At 42.3% G+C, this 27,994-nt stretch overlaps 1 protein-coding gene across 12 annotated transcripts; it reads right to left on the reverse strand.

Annotated features, from left to right (window-relative positions):
• Nucleotides 1–651: 651 nt before the first annotated feature.
• LOC111951098 (serine/threonine-protein kinase MARK2) lies at nucleotides 652–27,935 on the reverse strand. Of its 12 annotated transcripts, none has more exons than XM_070434594.1 (19): nucleotides 27,914–27,935; nucleotides 15,944–16,117; nucleotides 12,036–12,089; nucleotides 11,548–11,596; nucleotides 11,306–11,371; nucleotides 11,051–11,121; nucleotides 10,896–10,952; nucleotides 10,202–10,438; nucleotides 9,969–10,088; nucleotides 9,682–9,820; nucleotides 9,191–9,303; nucleotides 8,965–9,100; nucleotides 8,674–8,825; nucleotides 8,491–8,579; nucleotides 6,772–6,909; nucleotides 5,264–5,527; nucleotides 3,976–4,002; nucleotides 2,565–2,603; nucleotides 652–2,184 (listed from the first exon to the last, which is right to left on the reverse strand). In XM_070434594.1, exons 2-19 carry the CDS (start codon nucleotides 16,079–16,081, stop codon nucleotides 1,749–1,751), a joined length of 2,325 nt encoding a protein of 774 aa, XP_070290695.1. In that variant the 5' UTR covers nucleotides 16,082–16,117; nucleotides 27,914–27,935; the 3' UTR covers nucleotides 652–1,748. The 12 variants fall into 12 exon arrangements, with proteins under 12 accessions (XP_070290695.1, XP_070290694.1, XP_023824876.1 ...); XM_070434593.1 differs by lacking the exon at nucleotides 27,914–27,935 and adding an exon at nucleotides 26,533–27,857 and having other exon boundaries at nucleotides 2,565–2,600; nucleotides 9,718–9,820; XM_023969108.2 differs by lacking the exon at nucleotides 27,914–27,935 and adding an exon at nucleotides 26,533–27,857 and having other exon boundaries at nucleotides 9,718–9,820.
• Between the last annotated feature and the right edge of the window lie 59 nt (nucleotides 27,936–27,994).

Raw genomic sequence — 27,994 nt, forward strand, 5'->3', positions numbered from 1 at the left:
TGTTTTTGGGGACCTTCAATGCGGCAGACATTTTTTGGTACCCTTCCCCAGATCTATGCCTTGACACAATCCTGTCTGAGCTCTACGGACAATTCTTTCAACCTCATGGCTTGGTTTTTGCTCTGACATGCACTGTCAAACTGTGGGACCTTAAATAGACAGGTGTGCGCCTTTCCAAGTCATGTCCAATCAATTGAATTTACCACAGGTGGACTCCAATGAAGTTATATAAACATCAAGGATGATCAATGGAAACAGGATGCCCCTGAGCTCCATTTTGAGTCTCATAGCAAAGGGAATACTTATGTAAATAAGGTATATTTTTTTATTATATAAATCTGCAAACATTTCTTAATTAAGACCAGTTTTTGCTTTGTCATTATGGGTTAGTGTGTGTAGATTAATGAGGGATAAAAAAAAAAATACATTTTAGAATAAGGCTGTAACGTAACAAAATGTGTAAAGTCAAGGGATCTGAATACTTTCTGAACGACTGTATATACATTAGTAGCATATCTGTAATGTTTATGGTGAAAATAATGAGTCTCTTAAGCTTGTGCAATTGTTCTGCATTTTCTTCATCAGCAATATGTGTGCATATTAAAGTGGGCTTCTATAACRGATAACAAAACTGAAAAGCACAAACAAAGAAATCATCCAACTTTGTTTATTCTTATAATAACAATATTAATAATTATTTTCTCCAGAGAAAGGCAAGGGAACTCTGACTCAGACATTCCAGTGCAGCACATTGAAACCAACCAGCAACTCTTAATTACATTACAATCCACCAATAATTATCAATTGGCCCTTAATTATTTAAATCAGATAAATTACCCCTGCTGTAAAAAAAGAAAAAAAAAGAAAGAAAAGAAAAAATAATATTTGAAGGGGCTTGGGGAGCAGGCAGGTGAAGGCTCGCAATCAGAGTGCAAAGAGTTCAAGTCTGCACTTCCATGGTAGCCTCAAGTAAGACACTGTACTATGATGTAAAAAATGGCAGAAGCTTTCTGAACCACACAGAAACACCTTGTGCAACTGTCATTAGCTGATCAAAATTAGAACATGATGTGAAAACCAATTTACAGCTGTAGTGAATATGCGTTGTACCTCAGATACATCTGTCTAATCATGTTGTACATTCAGTGTCAAACTGCAGCTCTCTTCATCTGTTCAAAACAGACAGCTGAAAATGGGGGCAAGATGCTCAAGTACAGTAACATGGTGCTTAGACCATAGATTGGGCTTGGTGCAGGATAAGCAAGGGAGAAAGGCCTGAGGGTTACAGCTGGCTGAGTCCAGGGCCATTTTGGGCTCAAAATAAAAAATAAGAAAACCTACAAATCAGTTCATTAATTTTTAAACTCATTTCCTTTCATATTTTCCACCAATAAATGTATTTAGGAAAAAGATGATTGTGAGGTTTAAGAGAAACAAAACTGTCTCAGAAGACAACAGAAAAGTCAGAGGGGCGAGAGAGGGGCCAGAAACCCCAAACTGAAAAAAACATCCCCTCCCAAGAAAATTAACAATTCCCTCAAAACGGTCTATACACACACACACAACCTCCCCTAGCCACTTTGCTCCCTCCCACCCACCCACCCCAAAAGTCTCTCCATGCTCCTTTGCCTTCATCTCAAAAGCTCTCAGTTCAGTCTCAAAGTTCAGCCTCTTTGCCTTTGTGCTCCAGTCTGTCTCCATCCACCATCCGACTCATTGTTATCATCACTACCCCTCTTCCAACAAGCTCACAGTTTGAGCTCATTGGCAACCTTGGAGGCGATGTTCTTGAAGGCGATGGATGTGCCAGAAATGCGCTTAAAGCGAACCCCGTTAAGGGAGAGGCGGGGCAGCTTGCACACCTCCATCTCCCACTCGACAAAGTCGTCACGGGCGGGATTCCCAGACACACACAGCAGCATGTAGCGCTCTCGCAGCTCATACTCGCAACTGTTGGAGTCCAGAACCTTCCGGATCTCCTTCATCATCTCGTTGGGCTCCATGGAGGAGGTGGTTTTCATGCTCCAGGTGAAGCGCAGCGAGCGGGGCTTGTTGTCCTTGGAGGTCAGGCCTGGGGTCGTGGTGCTGGGCACCGTAGAGGTGGAGGACAGGGAGTCCTTGTTCTCGTCTCCTGCAGAGCCCAGGGTGCCCTTCTCCAGCTTCTCAGCAGTGGTCAACATGGGTCTGAGTTGGGAAAGTAGGAAAGGAGAGTAAATATAATAAAAGGCATGGACAGAATGAATGAAAAACAGACAAAACAGCAAGGTTACAGGCTGGTTAACAATGCATTCAATCACAGGGGTAACCAATGACAGCATGAGCATGAAACATTTAAGTTGTGCATTTACATGGACTCTTCAATGAGCAGCAGAATACATGCGTCTCTTTCTGTTATTAAAAGATCAATGCTTACATTGTCAAAACCGAAGGAGCGCTACTGATCATATATAAATCAGCATGCTATTCTTTACACCACCTAAATCAATTCATCTAATCATTATTTGATTGACATTTTTTTCACTGAATCAACAGATTGATCAAATTGTCACCATCGTAATCCTCACCTGTTGGCCTCATCTCGACCCTCTCCCTCATACGGGCTCCTCAAAGAAAATCGGCAAAAGTTTAGTCTCCCCAAATTCCAATTAGACTTTATTACCAGGTTAGAACAAACACCATCAACTCCCATTGCAACCCCTGCACCTTCAAATTCCAGATTCCATAGTATTTTTCTTAGAAATTATACTGTATGTATCCATAGATTTCATTCATGTGAGCTCCACTACATTTTAGAGGGCTATGAGGAAATAACTAGGTATCTCTACTAATACCTCTACTAATTCTATTTCAAATCCCCTAAAATTATTTACACCCCCCCCCCCGAAGTGGAATCACACAATCCATGGATACGGCTGTATTTGTGTTTAGCATACAACTGGAATGAACAGTCAGAGATCACATCTTTGTCTGTTATGTTAATAAGGCCCATCACCACCATCCAATAACCCCTCTCCTCAAACTCCCACAGCAAGGCATCCATAAGAATAAAATAAACAGCATCGGTCAGATGCATATGCAGGCATTCTGCGGACCTATTCTCAGTTTCCCAAGGTGCCCAAAACCTTAAGTCTGTGCCCACCACAATTATACGACGTCAAATACATGCACTCCTTGACGCAAGTTTTAGTAAACGTCAAAATTCAATCTTCATCACTTTCTTGCTGAGAATATTATATTAGTGCCAAGAAAGACGGCTCGAATGACACTTCAGGGAACTCATTCGAAATAGAAACAAAAATAAGCCAAGTTAAGAAAAAGAAACAGCAGGACGTTGCTGAAATATGAGGTTGTTTAGTGCAAACTGCAAGCCAGGACAGTGGCCTGGTATCAGACAAAAGAAATGCAGGAGAAATCCCTCCCAAAATAACAGTGACGTGACATTTTCAAAATCAACAGCAATAATCCCTACTCCTGTCTGAGCATGTAATGTTGAAAGCCGTAACCACAATACAGGCAGCTGACAAAAGCATTAAAGAGTTCAGAAGAATGCGTGTTCTTCTAAACAATCACCATCTGTCTGTATTCTAAGCTTCTTAGCTTTATGCACACTGGGTAGCATGGCATGATCACAGACTGGGCTGCACGGAGGGTTTTCTATTCAATTGGCCAAGGACCCATAGGGCAACACTCAACACTAACCGAGACAAAAGGAAACAGGGATGAGAGAAAGCAGAAAGGGAGGAGTATCATTCACTGAGGGATGACGAGAGCAGCAGATGACGGTGAACCAGGCGATGGAGAGCAGGGTGTTAGTATAAAAAGGCAAATCGTTACAAAAATAAATCCGTAAAAAATATTTAAAAAATATTTAAAAAATAAAAAGGGTAATGACACATAAAATAGCCTCACAGTGGAGAGATACGACACAAGGTAATAGTTGAGGAAAAACTCAAGGGTGTGGTTATTTTTGCCTACCTTCTGGGGAATCTGAATGAGAGATTTCTACAAAAAAGGGGAGGGGGGAAGAAAAAGCAAACTGTATGTACACAAACGTGCGCATAAACAAACCACAGCAAATCTGTTATACATGTCAGTCAACTGAAAGAGATGAATATTCCCCCCGGTGTCCCTCAGGAGGTGAGCTGCTTAAGTCAAACAGTTTGTCACTAAATGGCTGTTAATGTAGCTTGACATTACCATAGTCTTCAGGATGTTAAAGGCAGAGCAGTTACATGAACGAACTCGGATTAGGACTAATGTTTGCACTGGATGGGAGACATGCATGCCAATTATGATATATTTACACTGTGTACAAAACATTAAGAACACCTGCTCTTTCCATGACAGACTGACCAGGTGAATCCAGGTGAAAGCTATGATCCCTTATTGATGTCGGTTGTTAAATCCACTACAAACCAGTGTAGATGAAGGGGAGGAGACAGGTTAAAGAAAGATTTTTAAGCTTTGAGACAATTGAGACATGGATTGTGTATGTGTGCTATTCAGAGGGTGAATAGGCAAGACAAAAGATTGAAGCTCCGTTGAACGGGGTATGGTAGTAAGTGCTAAGCTTCACCGGTTTTTGTCAAGAACTGCAAAGCTGCTAGGTTTTTCCATAAATCAACAGTTTCCCGTGTATCAAGAATGGTCCACCAACCAAAGGACTTTCAGCCAACTTGACACAGAAGCATTGGAGTCAACATGGGCCAGCATCCATGTGGAATGCTTTCGACACCTTGTAGAGTCCATGCCCTGACGAATTGAGGCTGTTCTGAGGACAAAATTGGGAGGGGGGGGGGTGCAACTCAATATTAGCAAGGTATTCTTAATGTTTTGTACACTGTGTATAACACCTTACATTCTGAGTGTTGTACAATTTATCAATAAAACAATTAAACTATAGCAAGATACTCAGATTTGTATTTGAAGGTATTTCTACACAGAGTAACTTCCCTAGCTGCTCCAACTACATATGTGTGGCAACTGACCATAGCAACAGAAATATGCACAGCTCCAAACCAACTCAAAAAAAAAGAAAAAAAAAAGAGGGGAGTACTTGTAGTCAAGCACAAGAACATTATGTCCAGACAAAAMAAATAATCACAGGGACACAGTGAAGAGAAGAACGAACATTCCAAAAACCACAATGCACAAACATGAATACCTCACACTCTCATTCACTTAAGGCAAGATGTTCAACACCAGGATGTGATCAGCAAAACAGAAAATCACATCACAGGTCCCCGTTCCCCCATTCTCTCACCTGCGCACAAATTTAGAGGTGAACTTGCTGAAGATACCAGTGCCCCCAGCTCTTCGGGCCTGGCTGTTCCCATAGGAGAGGGAGGGGGATGCTGGGGGACCATTGTAGGTGGAGGCATGCTGGTCCCGTGTCGCCCTCTGCTGCCCGGCACTGAAAGTGCTTCTGGTGGCCACATTTCTGGGGAAATTGGATCGCTCAGTCGCCGTGGAACTGCTGACGTTGTGGGCAGAGGGAGACGCCACTGGTACTCTCAGAGGGGCAGTGCTGTTTTTATAGTTTTGTGAGTAGAATGAGTAGGCAGAGGAGACATTTATAGATTTCATTATCACCGTTTTCCCCATTGCTGAAGCTATTTCCCACAAAGAATGTATGATAAAAACATAACTGAGCTTGAGATAGTGAAACAAAAGTTCAGTAAATGCATATAATTTCTATACAAATGCCACAGTTGTAAGACTGATTAAGCCTTTGGCAAAAGGAATGTGTGCAACAATGTAGCTGCTTCTATTAGGCTACAACATGCCATCCACACCGCAAAATCCCCCATGATTGACTTTAATCTTGAAAGATGAAGCCTAGTAAAATGACATATTGCCCAGAAAACGATTACAGCCTCGTGACCCGGCATGGGCAGCAGGTATAAACTACAGACTTGGAATTTGAGGCCAGTGAAGCTTTGTTGAGTGTTAAAATCAGAGGCACTCTGCATTATCASATAATCAGCGTGACACAGTAGGATCAGCTAACAGGGTAACAACAAATGCAGCATCACTACAAAGAAGGAAAGGTTGGGGAAGGGGCATGGAGCTGTGATACTGTTGATTATGTCATGGACCACTCATTGTCATTGAGGTTATAGCGAAACCACGTAGTGATAAAATGGATTACGTGTTAACCAATTGATAAGTGAATGACATCCTACCATTATAGCTCATTCACTAGGATTTTTTTTACAATGTGCATGGCCCATGAGATGTCAGATTCTGTATGGACAGGGAGTTACAGGAGGTATTAAAAAAAGATTACATGACATGCACACCAGCCAGGAGCTGAGAGAGTTCCGGCTCAGGCAAAAACAGGGCGGCACCGGCCGGGCCACGTTCAAAGTGTGATGGTGTTTGATGTGTAACTGAGGGTTTGCAGGTACACATGAACCACGGGTTGGCAGGTTCTGGATTTTATGTGCAATATTTGTGGTAGGACTGGTCAGATAAGAACAGAAGTGTTGGGGAGAAAAATATTTCCCAAAGAAGTGGGGTGCTTGTAGGGTGAGTTTCAGGGGGTGGGGAAAGTGGCAGACATTGAAAGCACCCTACTTTTTCTGTTGCCCTTCCAGTAATATTGCTACCCTTTTAACCCCTACATCTGTGATCTTTCTCTACCTATTTTGAATACCCAATGCTGAGAACTGCCACCAGGGACCATCTAACTCAAACCCTTTCATATCCACTCTATTCTCCCTTCTGACGAGTGGCTGTCCTTGTGTTCCCCGCTCTGGTGACACTTGCCTGGGCCGGTGTGCGTGGATGTCTGAGGGGGTGGGATGGGCAGAGGTGGACAGGGACTTGTGGTGTCGGGGGCGGGAGGAGGAAGAGAGAACTGCGGCTGCCGAGGCTGTGGAGGCGCGGGACCCTGGGGTGGTTAGGCTGGGGGAGAGAAATTAATAAACCCAGTGCCGACCGTCCCCCCGTGAGGGGTGGAAGAGGGCCATGGGGTAATCAAGGTTAGAAGTGGGGAGGAAGCGGGGGCACACGGAGGGAGGAAAACAACACAGACAATAAGATAAGGCAGATTTGTATTAGATGACTATACAGAACAGCTTCCATTAAGGGAGCTCAATGGAAGACTGCATTACTTCTGGGAAGCATTGCACCCCAAAGAGATGGAGAGAGAAACTGTCAGAACAGAACACAAGTTTGAGGAAAGAAAAAAAGTTGCTTAAAAAAATGCGTAAAGGAATAAAATGCATAAAATAAAATGGGGACAATGTGAATGTTACAAACCCTATTAAATTAAAAAGGCATATTTGACATAACATTGTGTGAAAGGGCCATTCTGTCAGTGAGGAGAATGTGTGCTACTGTGTTCAACCAATAGTTTAGTTTAGTAGCGATGGTGCTGACCACACCGTGTCAGTTTGCCCTCTCATCATCTCTTTCAAGCAAACATGTCTTAGTCACATGCTGTTGGCAACGCTGCTCCCCCTCTCCCACACAGAACATGTTCTTTTTTTAATGTTTTATTTTACCCCCTTTTCTCCCCAATTTTCGTGGTATCCAATCGCTAGTAATTACTGTCTTGTCTCATCGCTACAACTCCCGTACGGGCTCGGGAGAGACGAAGGTCGAAAGCCATGCGTCCTCCGAAGCACAACCCAACCAAGCCGCACTGCTTCTTAACACAGCGCGCCTCCAACCCGGAAGCCAGCCGCACCAATGTGTCGGAGGAAACACYGTGCACCTGGCCCCCCTTGGTTAACGCGCACTGCGCCCGGCCCGCCACAGGAGTCGCTGGAGCGCGATGAGACAAGGATATCCCTACCGGCCAAACCCTCCCTAACCCGGACGACGCTAGGCCAATTGTGCGTCGCCCCACGGACCTCCCGGTCGCGGCCGGCTGCGACAGAGCCTGGGCGCGAACCCAGAGACTCTGGTGGCGCAGCTAGCTCTGCGATGCAGTGCCCTAGACCACTGCGCCACCCGGGAGGCCAGAACATGTTCTTTAAACACGTTCCCTCTGCATTCTTCCCTTTTTGTGCCTGGAAGTAACCTGCATATAAAAGCAGCCAGCATCATAAATCCCAGATGAAAGAGTGAGATCTGACTATCAGGGTCAAGAAATTATTATCGTTTCAGTTGATTGCGGATGCAGTGTTTTACTTTGTGAGTAAGCTGGCCTTGAGTATATTTGAGTCTTTCATACATTTTAGCAGGTGTCACTAATCCATTATCAAAGATTTCAAAACTGCTCCTGTGTGACTGTATGTGTATGTACACTGGGAATCCACCAGCCAACTGCTCTGTGTTAAATCCACTGGCAGCTGGCCACTGCTTGTAAACACTGCCACCTAGACATGTGACTAGCCCCAAAAACAGAGCTCCGCTGCCATGTGAGAGAGTGTGTGAGTGCGGGTGTGTGAGTGCGGGTGTGTGAGTGCGAGTGTGTGAGTGCGGGTGTGTGAGTGCGGGTGTGAGAGTGCGGGTGTGAGTGCGGGTGCTTGTGTCTACCTGTCCATTCCGTTCTGGACCCCAAGTGTGGCTCTCTCAGGGACTGGCGAGTTTCGACTGCGACTCGTACCAGTAGACAGGATGCTGTTCTGTAGGACCGATAGAGGAAATGATGTAGAGTACAGTAGTGTACATGCCATCAACCCTGGAGTGGCAGGCATGCAGAACAATAAGTCCACTCACGGTGGAGGGGGTTGGGGTGCTCCTCTTACGATCTGCTGTAGCTAAAGGACTGGGAGGGACTTTAGTGGAGCTGCCAGTGCCAGAACCTTTCCTCCCATAATCCTCTGCTGTGTGCTTGTTGTCACCCTGGGAACGCTTAGAAGCTGAAGAACCTGGGAAAAAGAACAAGAGACAACAGAAGAATGGAAAGAGTGGGACAGAGATGCAAAGACTGAGATCCTTACAAAAAGAGCATTTGTCCAAAATAGCAGTACATTTACAGTATCCTCATCAATCCAAACAGCTTCCTACCTGCATCTGTTGCTCTCCGGGGCTTCTGATTGGATGAGGTACTGCGCTGTACCTTGTGAGAAGGGGATTGGGCATTGCTGTTTGTGAGGTCACTTCCTGGGCGGGATTTCATTGATAGGCTGATGCATTCGTCCATCTGAGGGGGAAGAGGAATGGTCATAAATATTACCATGGCAGGAGTTGGACACACTTTGCTCCTACAGATGTGAGTGTATTCACTTCGTACCTCAGAGTTCCTGTAATCCAGTAATAGATATGTGGCCATGACTTCATTGTATTTTTGGTTGACGAGCGAGTCCTGGATCTCCTCCGCAGAGTAGCCCATCTGCAACATGATATCTGGACAGAATGGAGAAAAGGTCAACCGTACAACCACATCAAGGACAGAAGTACTACGCACACATGCAGCATACTGCAGAGAGAAACATATCACTAACACAGGCACATGATTCTACAGACAAAATAGTTAGAACATAAAGGCATATCATTTGAGTAACAAAAAAGTCTATGATTTAGTTTTACTTAACATGTAGGCACATGTCAACACAGCAAAGGGCATGTTACGCAACACAGAGGTAGGCATACTAAGACTAACAGGGCACGTAAAATAAGACTACCTTCAGATAGAGGGGCCCTCCCCCAATTAATATGACCTCTAACCCCTTCCCCAGTAACCCCTCTGCTGCCACCAGCTCATCCACCAGACGCCTGCCCCACCTCTCTTCCACCCCCCCGCTCGGTCGGGGTGCTGACCTGTCCTCTTGGGGTCCTTGTAGTCTGGCTGGGGCTCGATGAAGGGCTTCAGTTCCTCCTCCTCATGGCCTACGTTCATCCAGCGGTCTTTCATGATCTGCTGCTGGACACAAGCAGAGAGAGAGAGGACGGAGTCTTGGGGTTAATGGGGAAAGGGAGATGGATAGAAAAACAGTACCAACAGTTAGTTGTCTCTACACAATTCTGGTTTGTATCCAGCAGAGGCAGTGGCTAGGTGAGGTACTATTAACCTCCAGGCTGCCCCTCTTGGTTGGGTTGAGAATGAGGAACTTCTTGAGCAGGTTTTCGCAGTCTGTGGACATGTAGAAGGGAATTCTATACTTCCCCCGCAGAACCCGTTCGCGCAGCTCCTAAAGGGAAGACGAGCGCAACATACAAGGATTAAAGTGAGGTGTTGGGTAGGTATTCAACAACATCATGTGTTTACCATGCATCCCTTCCACCTCCACTGTTCCCTGCCCACCTTTAGGTTCTGTCCGTCGAAAGGCAGAGATCCGCTGACCAGTGTGTAGAGGATGACCCCCAGGCTCCAGACGTCCACCTCGGGGCCGTCATATTTCTTCCCCTGGAACAGCTCTGGGGCGGCGTAGGGAGGCGAGCCACAGAACGTGTCCAGCTTGTTCCCCATGGTGAACTCATTGCTGAAACCAAAGTCTGCGATCTTGATGTTCATGTCAGCATCTAGGAGTAGGTTCTCTGCCTGGAGAGAAATCATTTGCCATTGATACCAGTTCTTTCAACAAAAATATTTAAACACCACCAACATGAACATGGGAAAAAAAAGGTGTACTCAAAAGGCACTTCAGCCCAGCTTAAAAGAAAAAAGGGTGGATCCCAAAAACATTCCTTACCCCAGGATACTTCTACTGGTGACTATCCGTGAAAAAAAAGAAGAAAAAAAAGGAGCACTGTTGCTGGGTAAATCTGATGGATTTATTGACGGGAAAAACAATAGGCTTACGTAAAAATCAGATATACGCAGCAAYAGAGTGCTCCTTCTTGTTTATTCTCTGGGGTAGTAACCAGTTGAAGTATCCTGAGGTAAGGAATGTTTTTATGCATTTCATAATGTAATAATCATGATTTGTCACAAATGGAGCCATCTCTTTCTCTACATTACACATCAAAATACTTCCCCATTTCTTGTCCATCCTCACCTTCAGGTCTCTGTGTACGATGCACTTCTGGTGGCAGTACTGTACCGCTGAGACTATCTGTAGCAAGATAAGGAGAAACAGCTAGGATGACCATTCCCTTTTAAACAGTATTGTCAATAACAGGAAATGAAACCAGCAGACAAACAGTGTCTCACCTGTCTAAATTTGGCTCTGGCCTCTTTCTCTTTCATTCTCCCATGAGCAACAAGGTAATCAAACACCTCACCTGAGGAGAGGGGTTGAGGGGGAGACAAAGTAGGGGAGTGTTGAAGAAAGCAGTGGAAACACAAAAGAGGAAAAAAGGTTGAGTGAGTAAAAAGAGTATGTGAATAAAGCGAGACAGAACTGAACTGATGTTATTAAATGCTGAAAACAGAACGTCAGGTTGAACTGAGTGTGTCTTTACTCACCTCCACTGGCATACTCCATGATCAAGTACAGCGTCTTCTCTGTCTCAATAACTTCAAATAACTTAACTACAGAGAAAAGACGAGAATTTTTGTACACCTTCAATCACAACTTAGCGGTCAATTTTCTAAATGTGAACTATGACCTCTACATAGGAAGCTTTCACCAATAAGCAGGCAGGCGAAACATGTTTMTGTTATTTGGTTGGGGATGATAGTCTTAAGGAGGGCAGCACAAAGCTCACCGATATTTGGGTGATTGAGCAGCTTCATGATCCTCACTTCACGAAACAGCTATGGGCAGGAGAACAGAGACATTAACAGAAGATCAATCAGTTTATATGTGACAAAGTCAGAGTTTATCCGATATGATTTTAACTCTATACTCCAAGACTATGTGAAAATCACTGTGTGCACGTCTCCATGCATACATTTCTGAAGAGAGTACTGGCACCCCACCCAAAMCATCACGACAGGAAGTACTTGGGTCTAATTTCCTGTAATTACCTCCATATCCTGCCCTAAGCCCTACAGAGGGAACTATCCTCTTCAGGAGAAGATTGGGGTTAGGGACTGGAAGATGCTTCAAGAGGATGGATGTGAATAAGCAATGCTGTGTCACAATCTCTTGATTTTAGCTGTATTCTTTCTATTTCAGAAATAAACAGTCCCTATCCGAACACACAAATCAAAACAACCGTATGGCATTAACCCAGCATCTCATTGTCCTCACCTTTTGGAGACTGGAAGAGTTGAGCTGCGTTTTGTCTATGATTTTCACAGCCACCTTTTATAGGAGGGGAGGGGGAAAGTTAGACATGAGTAGCTCCAGACTTGAACTATACCACCCACTAGTGGAAAGAGCTGGATGAGGACTCTTTCCCCCCAAACAACTCTATTGCTCTCGGTATTGTTTCTCCATGTGATGCCCCACTCCAAGCACTCATGGCACATCAACAGGGATGTAAACATTTCTGGTATCTTTTATTTCAGCTTATGAAACATGGGATCAACGCTTTACATGTTGCGTTTATATTTTTGTTCAGTGTAGTTGGGTGACAATCAATGTAATTTGCTGGGTCATTGTTACCAAATGTGCTGTAGAAAATTGTGTTTTACCGTCATAGTTGTGTCGGCTACCGGAGTGGACAACTCGCATTTTGCCGATTGCACATCTAACTGCTGATCGGGGCTTTGAGATTGCCCGTTTCACGATAATAGTTTTTCTAGTTTTGCTTTAAACAGTCAGTGGTCATTTTTACATGAACATGGTAAAGTTGTAATTTCATTACAAGGACTGAAATAATTTGTGCGAGCACCAGCCCATGATTTGAGCTCATATACAAAAATGTGGGGTCACGCAATAGAACAAAATGAGTAATCATCTTAGAAGGTCATTCACAGTGCTTTATTAAAAAGTGTAATAGACTACTGACATGGTATTCAAGAAATAAGTTGTTTCATCTCATGTGTTGTGATTCAAAATAATTTGATGTGCAACCTAATCCATTTAGAATTTTGGGTTGACTAAGGCAATTGTTATATTTTACTGTTAAAATAGGGCTCCAGAATTCTTGCTCAATAGAGATGAATTTGCCTATGTCTTTATGTGCACTAATATCATAGGCCAATTTATTTGGGGCTACTTTACACCTGAGTAACTTGAAACTCCAAAGATATTAGCTAGATCGTCAACTCTAAATATAATACACACTGCTAGTAGCCATGTATTAATCTATAAGTAAATGTAATGTCCTAAAACTTTGCAGTTGTAGCCTACTATCCAATGACGCCTATGCAATCACAATCGCCGATGCACATTTTGTGCACTCTGTATCTCAAAGCCATATCAAACATCTTGCTGAATATTCAGTTGAGAAATAAAAATCCTACCTACATAAAGCAGAGAACCTCCTCTCTTCAATGGCAACAACAGTATTACACATGATTGCTGTGTTTTCCCCATGATTGGGCTTTGAAATGCTATAATCAGAACACTTTTTCGATACAACCAATTAAAAATGTAACTCGCACAGCCAAGTCAAAGGGTTGCAAAATGGGACTAAATGGTCACAGTCTGGAGCCCTGTAAAATGACAAGTTAATTAGTGGGTGACGGGGATATCAGAATTAAGTAGGGGGACATAAAACAAATTCTCCCCTCCCCCCAATTGGATAGTGTTAGATGCTCAGTCTGCCCTATGGCTCAGCTCAGGAGTCTACACACCCACCAGGGGTCGCGTTAAATGCAGAATTCTGTGTTTTCACAAAGAGAAAAAGATTAAACTCATAAGAAATATCTTTCTTCATTTTGTAAACACAGATATAACATGCTTCTTATTGTAATTTCTGTTCGGCATCAGACAAATTTTGTGCTTCAGTTGCACTTCTCCATTCAGATGAGAATGCCCATTCGCTCTGACCGACGTGTAGCTACTTTTCTCAGTGTAGCCTACCTTTCTCTGGTAAAATGCAAGATTAACTTCAAGCAAAACTTAAGAAATAATGTAGCCAGCCTCATTTCCTATGATAAACATTATAAATACGTTTTTGCATAAAATACCTTGCTAATTTACTTGTGGCTGCTAGCAAAATATAGTGCCTTCAGAAAGTATTCACACCCCTTGACATGTTTTTGTAATATAGCCTGAATTTTAAAATGGATTAAATTGAGATTTGTGTGTCACTGGACTACACACAATACCATAATGTTAGTGGAATTATGTTATTAGAATGTTTTACTAATTAATAAAAAATGAAAAGCTGAAATGTCTTTTCAATAAGTATTCAACTCGTTATGACAAGCCTAAATAAGTTCATGAGTAAAAATATGCTTTACAAGTCACATAAGTCAAAGACTGTGTGCAATAATGGTATTTAACATGATTTTTTAATGACTACCTCATCTCTGTACCCCACACATACAGATAATTGTACGGTCCCTCAGTCAAGCAGTGAATTTCAAACACAGATTCAACCAAAGACCAGGGAAGTTTTTGTATGCCAGGGCAAAGCAGGGCACCTATTGGTAGATGCCAAAAAAATAAAAAGCAGAAATTGAATATCCCTTTGAGCATGGTGAAGTTATTAATTACACTTTGGATGGTGTATCAATACACAGTCACTACAAAGATACAGGCGTCCTTCCTATCACAGTTGCCAGAGAGGAAGGAAACCGCTCAGGGATTTCACCATGAGGTAAATGCTGACTTTAAAAAACAGTTAGTTTTAAAAGGCTTTGACAGGAAAAAACTGAGGATGGATAAACAACATCGTAGACTCCACAATACTAACCTAATTGACAGAGTGAAAAGGAAGCCTGTACAGAATTTAAAACATCCTGTTTGCAATAAGGCACTTAAGTAAAATGTGGCAAAGAAATTAACTTTATGTCCTGAAAGCAAAGTGTTATGTTTGGGGCAAATCCAACAACACATCACTGAGTATCACTCTTCATATTTTCAAGCATGGTGGTGGCTGCATCATGTTTTAGGTATGCTGGTCATCAGCAAAGACCAGGGAGTTTTGTAGGATAAAAAGAAAAAGAATACCGCTAAGCACAGTCAAAATCCTAGAGGAAAACCTGGTTCAGTCTGCTTTCCAGCAGACACTGGGAGACATTCACCTTTCAGCAGGACAATAACCTAAAACACAAGGCCAAATAGGCAATACACTGGAGTTGCTTACCAAGACGACATTGAATGTTCCTGAGTGACCTAGTTACAGTTGACTTAAATTGGCTTGAAAATCTATGGCAAGACTTGAAAATGGCTGTCTAGCATCGATCAACAATAGTGTACATTCCAGGTGTGCAAAGCTCTTAGAGACTGACCCAGAAAGACTCACCGCTGTAAATCACTGCCGACGGTGATTCTAACATGTATTGACTCAGGGGGTTGAATACTAATCTAAATCAAGATATATTCATGTTTTTTTTGTTATTTTTAAAACTGTTAGAATTTTTCTTCCACTTTGACAGAGTATTTTGTGTAGACTCGATTTAATTGTAATTTTGTCAACATTTTAATCCCACCTTGTAACAACAAAATGTGGAAAAAGTAAAGGGGTGTGAATAGTTTGATGGCACTGTACCTGTAGTGTTGCACTTCTGTTGTCATCTGATGGAAATTAAGCTTTTTTTCTGCCAAATGTGTTGCACTAATGTATTTTCTATGAAGGAAAACTATAGTTGCACACTCCTGATCACTCTATTGACGCAAAAAAAACACTTGACTTTCAATATAAAATGCAGGTGAAATGGTATAAAACACAGCCTGAAATTTTGAAAACTAACGCAGCCCCTGAGACACATACACACACATGGGCCACTCAGCTCAGACAGATCCAGTTCAGAGGCCCAGCTCCTGAGCTCCATMAWTTTTTWWATTTAGAATGGAAAATGAATGTGTTCAGACAACAAATGTTAGCGCATCAAATTACATCGATTCCTTCCACTAATCAAACTGAATCGCACCAAATCGTTTCAAACTAAAAGTATCATATCAGAGCCCATGTATCTAGATGCGTATCAAACCGTATTTGAAAGGAAAGAGTCACATCCATAATAACAACACATCTAACACACATCTAACAAAAAAACAATCCAATGTTTGGACTTGGTTTGATCTCAGGTTATCCTCACCTCTTTCCCTGTGAGGACATGACGAGCCAGTTTGACCTTGGCAAAGTTGCCCTTGCCGATGGTTTTCAGCAGCCGGTAGTTGCCAATGTGTGGCTGCTCGTCTGGCGTCGTGGCGACAGAATTCCGGCACCGCGGCATATTAGGACGCCCGCCTGCCTTGGACTCCGAGTGAGACTGAAAGAGGAGAACAAAATTCTGTTAGGAGTGGTGATTTCCTAACACTAGCCTACACAACACTTCTGACAAATCCAGACAATGCATTTTAGACTCCCATCAAAGGACAAAGAGCCTTGGATCCAAGGAGACCTCATAGAAAAACGCAACTGTGAGCATAACTTGATACTGTCCAATAATGTTGATCTCTCAATCTACATAGTCACTATATAAAAATAATGAAATAAAGTCACAAACTATGTATGCTCCAAACTATTTAATGGGTCAACCTAAGCCATTAGGTTGACCCATTAAAATTATTGGGAGCATATACTCCTCTTTATTTGGACAGTGAAGCTGAAATGTGTAAATTTGGCTCTATACGCCAGCATTTTGAATTGGAGATCAAATGTTTCATTTGGCGATAGTTCAGAATGTCACCTTTTATTTAAGGGGGTTTTCACACATATCCGTTTTACCATTTAGAAATGAAAGCACTTTATGTATCTAGTCCCCCCATTTGACCTTTTTTCATAAGTATTTGGGGTCATTCTGTCATTTCAGCAAGCCATGATACCCACCATCTCAGACTGTTCTGGAATTGTTTCTGTAGTTAGAAACATAAGACAGTATTCCTGCAATATTTTGTGAACATTTTCACCCAAATTGGCTTTTTAAATGTATAATATTCACATAATATTCAAGTTATAGCACCAAAACATCCAATTTGGACCAAACTTCTTCCCAACAGTGAGTAAGACATGAGCAATCCAATAAAAGGGTCAAAAGCCACCCGCGGACCCCCCCCCACAGCAATCCCACCCCAACAACCAGCATCAGTTATCTATGTCTGATAGGTAGTATGGAGATGCTGCTTTGAGTATTGCTTCTTGATCCTTTGTTATGTATTCCCTGTGAATCTGGTGATGTTTTTTCCTCCCCTGTTCAGTGAAATTAACCATTGAAGTTGCTTGCATTATTTACCATAAATTAGTGTGAAAGTACCAGGTTTTGCCCACTGGATGCCAATGTTCTTGCTACTTCCGCAACACYCTTTTATCAATTTTACTAGTCTCTTGTGTTTATTAAATGGATCACAACATTTTCTTTGCAACTTTGGGCAGAAAACCAATAGCTTGTGACTCCAATGGCTAATTTCTCTGACCAAAAAAAATGTAAGATTCACAGGGAATACATTAAAGGCTGAAGAAGCAATTCTCCAAGCAACAGCTCCATACGTCAGACAGAGAACTGATACTGTATACTGGTTGTTGGGGTGGGTTTGTGGGTGGCTTTTGATCCTTTTATTGGATAGCTCATCTTACTCGTTGTTAGGAAGAATGGTCCAAATCGGATGTTAGGTACTATATTTATTGAAGAACATATAAATCCTATAAAAATAAAAATAAATGTAATGGCCAATTTGGGTGCAATTAATTTGTTTAATCAAATTATATTTCATGAATGATCATCTTATTTGGTTTAAACTAAAGAAACGATGTTGTAATAAATCGGAGATAGTGGGTGTCATAATCGTCTTGTGCTTTTTGAGGTGGAATGACTAGACAAAATTCACAATGATTCAATTGGTCAAAAGTTTAGTATTTTGTCCCATATTCCTAGCACACAATGACTACATCAAGCTTGTGACTACAAACTTGTTGAATGGTGAATTATGTAGCGTGTCATTTTGGGGGTTTAGCATTTTTTTGGGGTGGTATGAGCTTTGTTCCTCTAAGTCTTCAAATGTATGCATAAATAAATATTGACACCCGTTCTGAACGGACCCGAGGACAACTACACCAGTTCCTTATAGACCTGGTCGGATCCAGACCCGGTCCAATCAACAACATGTGGAATAAGTCAAGGGGTATGAATACTTTCTGAAGGTACTGTGAAGTGTGCAGCTTTCTTTTTGTACGGTTCACTCTTCATTAGTAAAGAAAGAAAGATGTATTGGTCGTGTAAACATATGACATGTTATAGCAGTAGCAGTGAAACGCTTATGTTTCTAGCTCCAACAGTGCAGTAATACCTAACACACACACATCCAAAACATGTAAAGAAAGAAATATCAGAACAAGCCATGTCAGAGTCCAGAATATAAATATATACAGTGGGGCAAAAAAGTATTTAGTCAGCCACCAATTGTGCAAGTTCTCCCACGTAAAAAGATGAGGCCTGTAATTTTCATCATAGGTACACTTCAACTATGCCAGCACACAAAGAGAAAACACATCCATTCCAGAATAAATCGACATTGTAGGATTTTGTTAATGAACTTTACTTGCCAAATTTATGGTGGACAAATAAGTATTTGGTCAATAACAAAAAGGTTATCTCAATACTTTGTTATATACCCTTTGTTGGCAATGACAGAGGTCAAACGTTTTCTGTAAGTTCTTCACAAGGTTCACACACTTGCTGGTATTTTGGCCCATTCCTCCATGCAATCTCCTCTAGAGCAGTGATGTTTGGGGCTGTTGCTGGACAACAGGACTTCAACTCCTACAAAGATTTTCTATGGGTTGAGATCTGGAGACTGGCTAGGCCACTCCAGACACTTGAAATGCTTCTTACGAAGCCACTCCTTCGTTGCCCGGGCGGTGTTTGGGATCATTGTCATGCTGAAAGACCCAGCCACGTTTCATCTTCAATGCCCTTGCTGATGGAAGGAGGTGTCACTCAAACTCACATACATGGCCCCATTCATTCTTCTCTTTACACGGATCAGTCGTCCTGGTCCCTTTGCAGAAAACAGCCCCAAAGCATGATGTTCCACCCCCATGCTTCACAGTAGGTATGGTGTTCTTTGGATGCAACTCAGCATTCTTTGTCCTCCAAACACGACGAGTTGATTTTTACCAAAAAGTTAATTTTGGTTTCATCTGACCATATGACATTCTGCCCAATCTTCTTCTGGATCATCCAAATGCTCTCTAGCAAACTTCAACGGGCCTGGACATGATCTGCTTAAGGCAGGGGACACTTCGTCTGGCACTGCAGGATTTGAGCTCCTGGCGGCTAGTGTGTACTGATTGAGGCTTTGTTACTTTTGGTACCAAAGCCTCTTGCAAGGTCATTCACTAGAGGTCCCCGCGTCGTGTTTGGGATCTTTGCTCACCGTTCTTGTGATCATTTTGACCCACGGGTGAGAATCTTGCGTGGAGCCCAGATCGAGGGAGATTATCAGTGGTCTTGTTATGTCTTCCATTTCCTAATAATATGCTCTCCCAGTTGATTTCTTCAAACCAAGCTGCTTACCTATTGCAGATTCAGTCTTCCCAGCCTGGTGCAGGTCTCAATTTTGTTTCTGGTGTCCTTTGACAGCTCTTTGGCTTGGCATAGTGGAGTTTGGAGTGTGGACTGTTTGAGGTTTGTGACAGAGTCTTTTTATCCTGATAACAAGGTTCAAACAGGTGCCATTCATACAGGTAACGAGTGGAGGACAGAGGAGCCTCAAAGAAAAGTTACAGGTCTGTGAGAGCCAGAATTCTTGCTTTTTGTAGGTGACCAAATACTTATTTTCCACCATAATTTGCAAATAATTCATTAAAAATCCTACAATGTGATTTTCTGGATTTTTTTTCTCATTTTGTCTGTCATAGTTGAAGTGTACCTATGATGAAAATTACAGGCCTCTCTCATCTTTTTAAGTGGGAGACCTTGCACAATTGGTGGCTGACTAAATACTTTTTTGCCCCACTGTATGTATATAATGGGTGTGAAATAGACAGTATGAACAGTAGTCTATATGAATAGAAAAGCTGTGTACAGTAGTAGTTATATAAAATGATCCTTGACTAGAATACAGCGTACACATATGAAATGGATAAAACAATATGTAAACATTATTAAAGTGACCAGTGTTCAATGACTATGTACATAGGGCAGCAGTCTCTAAGGTGCAGGGAGAGTAGAGGGTGGTAGCCAGCTAGTAACAGGGAGTATGGTTCAGCACCTCTACAAAAATTTCAGCTCATGCTTTTTACTAATCTACATAGTCACCCCACCTCTCAGCTAATGAGGCTATCACTGACAGAGGGCCTGTTTGTCTCTGCTAGCAACTCAATCCACACCGACAAGCAAACAGGACAGAGAGAAAGTGTTGGGGGACTGAAGAGTGACTCAAGAAGACAAAAGCGAGCAGACAGAACAGAAGGAAGGGGGGGTGATCGAGATCAGAAAAAAAGACGAAGGTACAGTACCTTTATGGGGAAAAGTGCAAGAGAGGTAGTTAGTGTGTGGGAGCCCCAGAAAGCAAGGATGAGAAAGCGACTGAAGGGGGGGGGTATCTGTTTACATGTCTCTGCTCTCTCTGTATTCACAAACTCTGCATTGTATCCTTTTGCGCTCACTCTCTCGAGGAGATTGTTACCTTGTGAGCATACGTAAGTGGACAGAAAAGCTATTGACACGGGCACTGTTGTGTGTGCATTGTTCCGCATGGACCTTAGTTTCCCTGTTCAAATCTGGGCACAAGGCGGAACTACTTCTCTGCATTCTGAACTGGAAAATTCTATGGATTCTTATCAAGAGCAATGTTAATGTAATTTACAATTGAATTGGACAGAAATATCAGGGCTATTGGGCATAGGGTGAATAATTGACAGTTGACACAAACAACGTTGTGTAATATAAGTCAAGTTCTGCTCTTCTACTTATTCCAAGAAGAAACAAAAAGCACGGGCTATGAGACAAAGACAGTACGTCACATTTCCCAACAAGCCACTTCCCTTTCAGAAACAAAACAGCATTCCACATAAGATTTTTTTTAAACCCACCAATATCTGCATTTCAAAAGGTGTGCCTGCTTTGTGTTAAATTACGTAACACCTGTGTAGTGTCTGTGTTGAGTCCCGCCCCAGAGTTTTCATAGAGCGATAAATCAGAAGCTTGTTGCAAGTCTGCCTGTAGAACAAGCAGGAGCCAATGAGCCAGAAGGCAGCTGTCATCTAAAACGCTCCCTCCCTCCCACACACATACACAACAAAAAACACACTCTGGCATAAATGCATGAGGAAGTGCCTCATCACAGAGAGCTCCATACAGAGCAGAACAGGGTAAGCCAGACTACCACACTTTCAGTGTGCGGACCTCGTTTTGTTTTCCTTTTCATTTCTGTGCTGGCAGACATGGTTTAGCCATCACTCTACAGTGGGTTTGTTGTGTGTCGGAAGTGTGAGGGAAAGTGTCCACTATGTCAAAGAGGTGTCTTGCACCCAGCTCATCTGCAGAGGATGCTCTGCAGTAACAGAGCGTCAGCAATGCAGTCGCAGTCCTCACAAACACAGCTTTGACCTTCAGTACAGCAGCCGGCACTTCTATCCCTACCAGATACGCACATTAGTCTACCACACAAACTAATAAACGCACTCGCAGAGGCTGTCACACAGACAGCAGCACATTCAAAGATGCATAAATAAAACATGTTCACAAATACACACAATAGACAAAACCGAGCGCAATGCAGACATACCGTCAAAGTCATGGAAGCTCAGCTCCAGGGCTGACTGACTGACAGCGAAAGACAGAGAAAGACTGAGGAGAGTGCAGCCAGGAAAAGCCTGAGGGACCTAGAGGGTCTCATCAATTACATATACAGCCCCACATCTCTCTGTTCAGCCTCAGGTGGAGAGAGGCAAGAACCACAATAACCACACTCAAAACACTTGAAGATGACAGATTTGAAATTCAAAAATCATGTCTCTATAGAGCCGGTAGTATTAGGGCAAAACCTCACTTATCATCCGGCTATCATTCTGTCAGAAAGACTCATACATGAATCATTCAGCGATACGCACAAAACAACTACACATGCAAATGTACTTGACCTGTTATTTTGATGCTTGAAGTGGGACTTGTGGACTCCATCCATTGCTAACAGTAGCATGAGAACTGACCATCCAGATACCATTCAGGCTATAGGAACCTTGTCACTTCCTCTATGAAGAGACAGACTTCAGCTATGCTTTAAGAAAAAGGTGTGGACAGAATTCAGATTGTAAATGTCCCCTCGACACAGATTTCAAAGCATAAAGGGGGTGTTGATGGCTTGGATGGATGACCAAGAAGTGGGACACAGGGGGCCATGAGGTCTCAGGCTAAAATAGGACATAGCACGCACAGCCAGGCTCTCCAGAGGGCCAGACACAACATCGCCGGTCCCAACGCTCAACAGGAAGTTTGTTTGGGTAATTTGAGGAAGTATTGCAATTACACCCCCCCCCCCCCACAAAAAAAGAAAAAAAGTCAACAAAATGGCTGACACAATGACAGGGTCAGGTTCCTAGTGCCAGTGAGACGTGCCTAGGTTTGTCTGGCTAAGGGAGCAGCAGCACTGGTGAGACATGACCAGGGAGAGAGGCAGCCCGATGGACAAGAGCTGACATGCTCAGACAGCTGTGCCACAGATACAAATCAGGAGAAAGGGAGGATATGAGAGGGAGAGAAAAAAATATATAAGGGGGGGAAGGTCAAGGATTCCCCAATACTAAAGCACAACTTGGTAATGAGTTAAGGAGTTTTAAGGAGATCAAATTGGTTTTAACAGATGAGCAAATCAGTGTATTGTGTAGTAGTCTCTGTACCACACCCCTTTTAAAAACACTGCCCAATTACCTTTTCAAACATTTACCTGGTGTCAAATCAGGTTACTCACACACAAACACATGATGAATGTGCTCAGTAACTAGTACTCTAGTAACTCCTTCAAGAAATTAACCTGAAAACTATATCCTGAAAGATATATAACATCATAGGCCGATGATGAACTAGCTTTACCCATCTACCTTAGCAACCATTCTCCCTCTTATCCCCATCTCCCTAGTCCAGCTTAAACCATCAATACATATTTCTTGAAATGTATTGCCTTAGCCATTCACAACTGTAMCCTCTAAAAGTATGTTGACTTACACTTGTGCCTGTTGTCACAATTGCACTAATGTTATTTTATACTTGATAACTTTAAACAATCGAGAACATAAGATTTGTTGGAGTAATGTGCAATGCTGCTATGAGAGGTTGGGGAAATGCTTTAGCGTTGCTAAGATCAGAAGGAATGGTCCTTCTCTGAAAATGTAGTCTTGCTGTGGGAGTGTTGCCATGGGGACCTGCTGCTTAAACCTGTCCTCTACTCTGCCCTCCTCCCTCCCCAACCTTCTCATACACACACAGAAACAAAACACTCACTCACTCACTCCAGCCTAGCTGTCGCCTCACATCTCTCTCTCCTTAACATACTCAGAAAAAAGCTTTCAATTCAGACTGAGCAATACACAGTAGTCAAGGACACAAGCACATTTTTTCCAACAAAAAAAATTGCCTAGGCCTAAAGATGTGAACATATTTAATCAAATAAAAAAATTAGGTCTATTAGTAATTGTTAGGCTACCTGTCAGAGGAAGTGTTTCTTGCCTGCTCAATTTATTGAAACTTAAGAGGGAAAGAAGAAAAGCGAGTAAACAAAGTAAGAGACTGGTGGGGAGAGAGAGACGAACTGGTAAATAAAGGAGGCAAGTGAGCCAGCTTGTCATTTATCTGGGTATTAATATCACACACGGCTATTTCCAGTCAGGGTAGCGGCAGCAAGAACCACAAATAGACACTAACTGAGCTCTCCCTCCAGTCCCCTCTCCATACACTTCTGACAGTCCTTTACCTCAATAACATGAGTAGAACATCCTGAAATCAAAACTCATATGGCATAGTGGAACTATGGGGGAGAGAAATGTCAATTGCAACCCAGTTTTGTTTAGTCTTTAATTATAATTGAGCACAACTCAAGCTGCTAAAATGAAAAGGACCACAACCATAGGCTTGCACAATCACATAGACCTACACTGCACTGGAAGGAAAACACACCACTGGGGCTCTGGTTTAATATATTCTTTACAAAACAAAAATATAAACAACATGTAAAGTGTTGGTCCCATGTTTCACGAGCTGAAATAAAAGACCACAGAAAATGTTCCATACTCAAAATAAGCTTATTTCTCTCAAATGTTGTGCACAAACTTGTTTACATCCTGGTTACTGAGCATTTCTCCTTTGCCAAGATAATCCATCCACCTGACAGGTGTGGCATATCAAGAAGCTGATTAAACAGCATGATCTTTATACAGATGCACCTTGTGCTGGGGACAATAAAAGGCCACTAAAATGTGCAGTTTTGTCACACAACACAATGCCACAGATGTCTCAAGTTGACGGAGTGTGCAATTGGCATGTTGACTGCAGGAATGTCCACAAAAGCTGTTCGCAGAGAATTTACTGTTAATTTCTCTACCATAAGCCACCTCCGTCATTTTAGAGAATTTGGCAGTACGTCCAACCAGCCTCACAATCGCACATGTAACCACRCCAGCCCAGGACGTCCACATCCGGCTTCATTCTGATTGGCTGGGCCTGGCTCCCCAGTGGGTGGGCCCATGTGAAACCCATAGATTAGGGCCTAATGAATTTATTTCAATTGACCGATTTCCTTATATAAACTTTAACTCTAAAATCTTTGAAATGGTTGCGTTTATATTTTGGTTCAGTATAGATAAAGACAGGTAGCCCATGTTGTAAGAGAATACATTCATTAGTAAGCCTAAATGTTAAAATACTTAGCAGAACTAAAAATCGGTCAACTTTTTCCTCAGAGAAGACAGCACAAGCTACAAAGCTGAGAAATAAAAGGAATACTGGATAGTGATGAATCCTTTCAGACAAGGAACCTAATCATCATTTTAAACAAAGCTGGAACAAGAAGAGTGTTTACACAAGCTTTTAAAATCATCCCACCCCTGCCTATGTGAGCTATTAATACCCACAAGTATATGACTGGGGTTAGGTCATGACAGAAAGACCACAGGGAGAAACCAAGATCACTCAGGGAATGGCTGGTAAAAACAAAGACACTGTCACTGAAACCAGATAGTAAAAACCTAAATGTTTTCAATAGGCCTACAACCAGATGGATAAATATTCTCTTCATCTTTCATTGACCAATCATAAATATGATGCCATATCCAGAACCATAATTACTAACAGATGCAGGAGAAAGTGGGAGGCAGGTAGCCTAGCGGTTAAGAGTATTGACCCAGTAACCTAAAGGTTGCTGGTTAGAATTCCTGAGTTGACTAGGTGAAAAATCTTCCAATGTGCCCTTGAGCAAGGCACTTAACCCGAATTGCACCTGTATGTCGCTCTGGATATCAGCCTCTGCTAAAATGTAGAAGTACACACACAGGGAAACTCTGACAGATGTGCGTGCATACAAATAATGCTAATCCTTCCAAAGTGGAGAAAAGAAGCACTCCCCTTGGCCTTCACACATATCCTACGCCCAGCTCAACTGGAAATGCTGGTTTTAACGAACAGAGAAACTGGGGTAAGAAGAACATTGAGAGTCCCTGGTCAACAGCAGTCTGTAATCAAACAAGCTGGGCAGGGTACCACTCCTTGCTTCAGCCAAATTCAGTGGCAAACAAAACGTTGGAATTAGTAGCATGTGCAAGTTAGGGATGGAATAGATCAACATCTCTGCTACTCATGTATAAGGATCAGCAATTTGTGATTTGAATAGACAATTGTTTCATAATGTCATTATTGACTAAAACATTCATGTCAGTAATGAGAGCCAGCCTTCACTGCAAGCAGATGTGTGTTCATGACTGAGTTGCTGCTCAAATGCACAAATGTAAATTATGCTGTCCTCTACTTACACCTGATTTGAGCTATTCCTACTAAAGTATATTTAGGACACTCTCAGGCAATTTGTATGATGGAATCCCCCATTCCAGTTCAGACAAGAGCTACTGGCTAACACAAACAAGATGGCAGAGGATGCAGCTCACACTCTAAACAGTTGTAGAAGTGGCAATATCTAGTTGGGCCTACAACTTGACTTACTGGCTGGCAGTGAATGATCTGTTGACTAGTTAGACAAAGTCACTCAAACAATGTGGGGGCATACAGGAAAAGGGGAAGACCTATAAAGTTGTCAAAAAATATAAAAGTAAACATGATTGATATATTCTGTGTAGACATTAATGTCAGAGATTACATCTGCTCCTATTGACACGATTTGAAAAAGACATGGAAAAGTGAGTTTTAAAAAGTATTGGCATTTCCTACTGAAATGCTTCATAAAGTGTCTAAACCTGGTTACAAATGTTTCCTAACTAGTTAAGCTATTAGCCCTCTAACGTTATTTAATCATAGTTCGATAGCTAAATATCTWTTTTTTTTTTTTTWACTCAAATTCTACACCATGCAATACCTCCTAACCACAAACAATGTGTGATTAGTAAAGTAGCCAAGTTAGGAAGATAGCAAGCCTGAGGGCTAGGAAAAGAAAGAGGGTTTATGTGGTTTAAGTTAACTAGTTCAGGCTAGCTAAATTAGCTACCTAAAAATTGTCTGATATACCGCAACTGCAGTTGGCTTACCTGGTTTGACGAATGTTCAATTGTTAATAATGGCGTCCGGGTTGACATCTTAACAGATTTTCGGGGGGTAACTTCTTAACAGAATCTCAAAACTCAATGTACATCTGCCCTCCGTGTTTGTTATTGCTGAACTGGGGACTATATTGTTTGTGTAGCTAATTTAGTTAGCTAGCCAACTTATCAAAAAGTTACTCATACGTAGCCTTAGCTCGAGGCTAACGTTAGCTAGCTAACGTTACGTGTCGAGGAGTAATTAAACTAGCTAGCTAGCTAGCGAGCTAAAGTTCTAGCTAGCTAACTAGCTAGCTATCCAGCTAGCTGAAGTTACTCAATCGTCAATGAAATACCATACCTAGTCCAGGTAGTAGGAAGATAACGTTAGTAGTTAGYTACCTATCAATAGAATATAAGTACCGTTCGAGTTCAAAGCAAAGTTCTGGATTCACAAGTATCTGAAATAACAGCTATTCACGTGAAAAGGAAACTCCGCATTCACAAGCTATCTACATTGGTACGACTATTCTACTCAATGGAGAAAAGTGGTCTGCCAATTACACAYGGAGCTGTGCAGTGGAAGGATGAGCTGTCAAGTTAGAGGGCTATGCTAGCTAAAGCTCCACCCAAAGCGAGGTTTGTTCCCACAAGTAGGCGGTAAAATCTAGTCCGGGGATTCTACCAAACTTTGGCCACGCCGATAGCAGCAGCCCAAATGTCCTCTTTAGAGGAATAAAAAAACGCTCGCTAGTTAAATATCATTAACTATAATACACTATCGACCCTCAGTTGTAATGATGAAAACGTTATCAGCAAGCTGCTTTGCCAACTCTAGGTTGTTAGATAGCGTAGGCTAGTTTCCCTCCACGGCAGAGGTAAGAATCCGCGAGTTAAACTGAAAATGAACTGCAGTCGCTTTGACTAGCCGGTTAGCTAAAATGGTACACGAGCAAAACAACCGCAACGTCCTGTATTCTTCCTGACCAGCTATCAACGTACGTTAGTTAGCTTGCTATGTTACTTGGCCAGTAAGTTAGCTCGCTCGGTCCGTCTTTGGTCTTGCTTTTATAAATGTGGTATATAAGTTGAAGGTAGCTGTCTACGCTAGCAGGTTTGAATATCAGAATAGCTAAAGCGACATATGTAATCAAGTTTAATTCCGAGTTTGTCCCTCCGCGCTATGCGAGTATGCTCAGTTTGCTGGGTCGCGGAATCTCGGGTGGGCTATACACTAACTAGAGTTGAAGCGCCCCCCAGGTTTCGACTGCGTCTACGCTGATTATTTTCCAGCTGGCCAAACAACCTAGTGTGAAATCAAATACTAGCCATAGCTAGTTACACATTTACCGCAATATCTGATGGGTGTAAGCAATATGGTGGAACCTACCAGGTGTCTAGGTGGAGTTTTTTTTTTTTTTTCTTACTCATCCGATTATTTCAGATCTAAGAAGGTCTGATTTGATTTCAG

Source organism: Salvelinus sp. IW2-2015, linkage group LG23, assembly GCF_002910315.2.
Source record: "Salvelinus sp. IW2-2015 linkage group LG23, ASM291031v2, whole genome shotgun sequence".
Lineage (NCBI taxonomy): Eukaryota > Metazoa > Chordata > Actinopteri > Salmoniformes > Salmonidae > Salvelinus > Salvelinus sp. IW2-2015.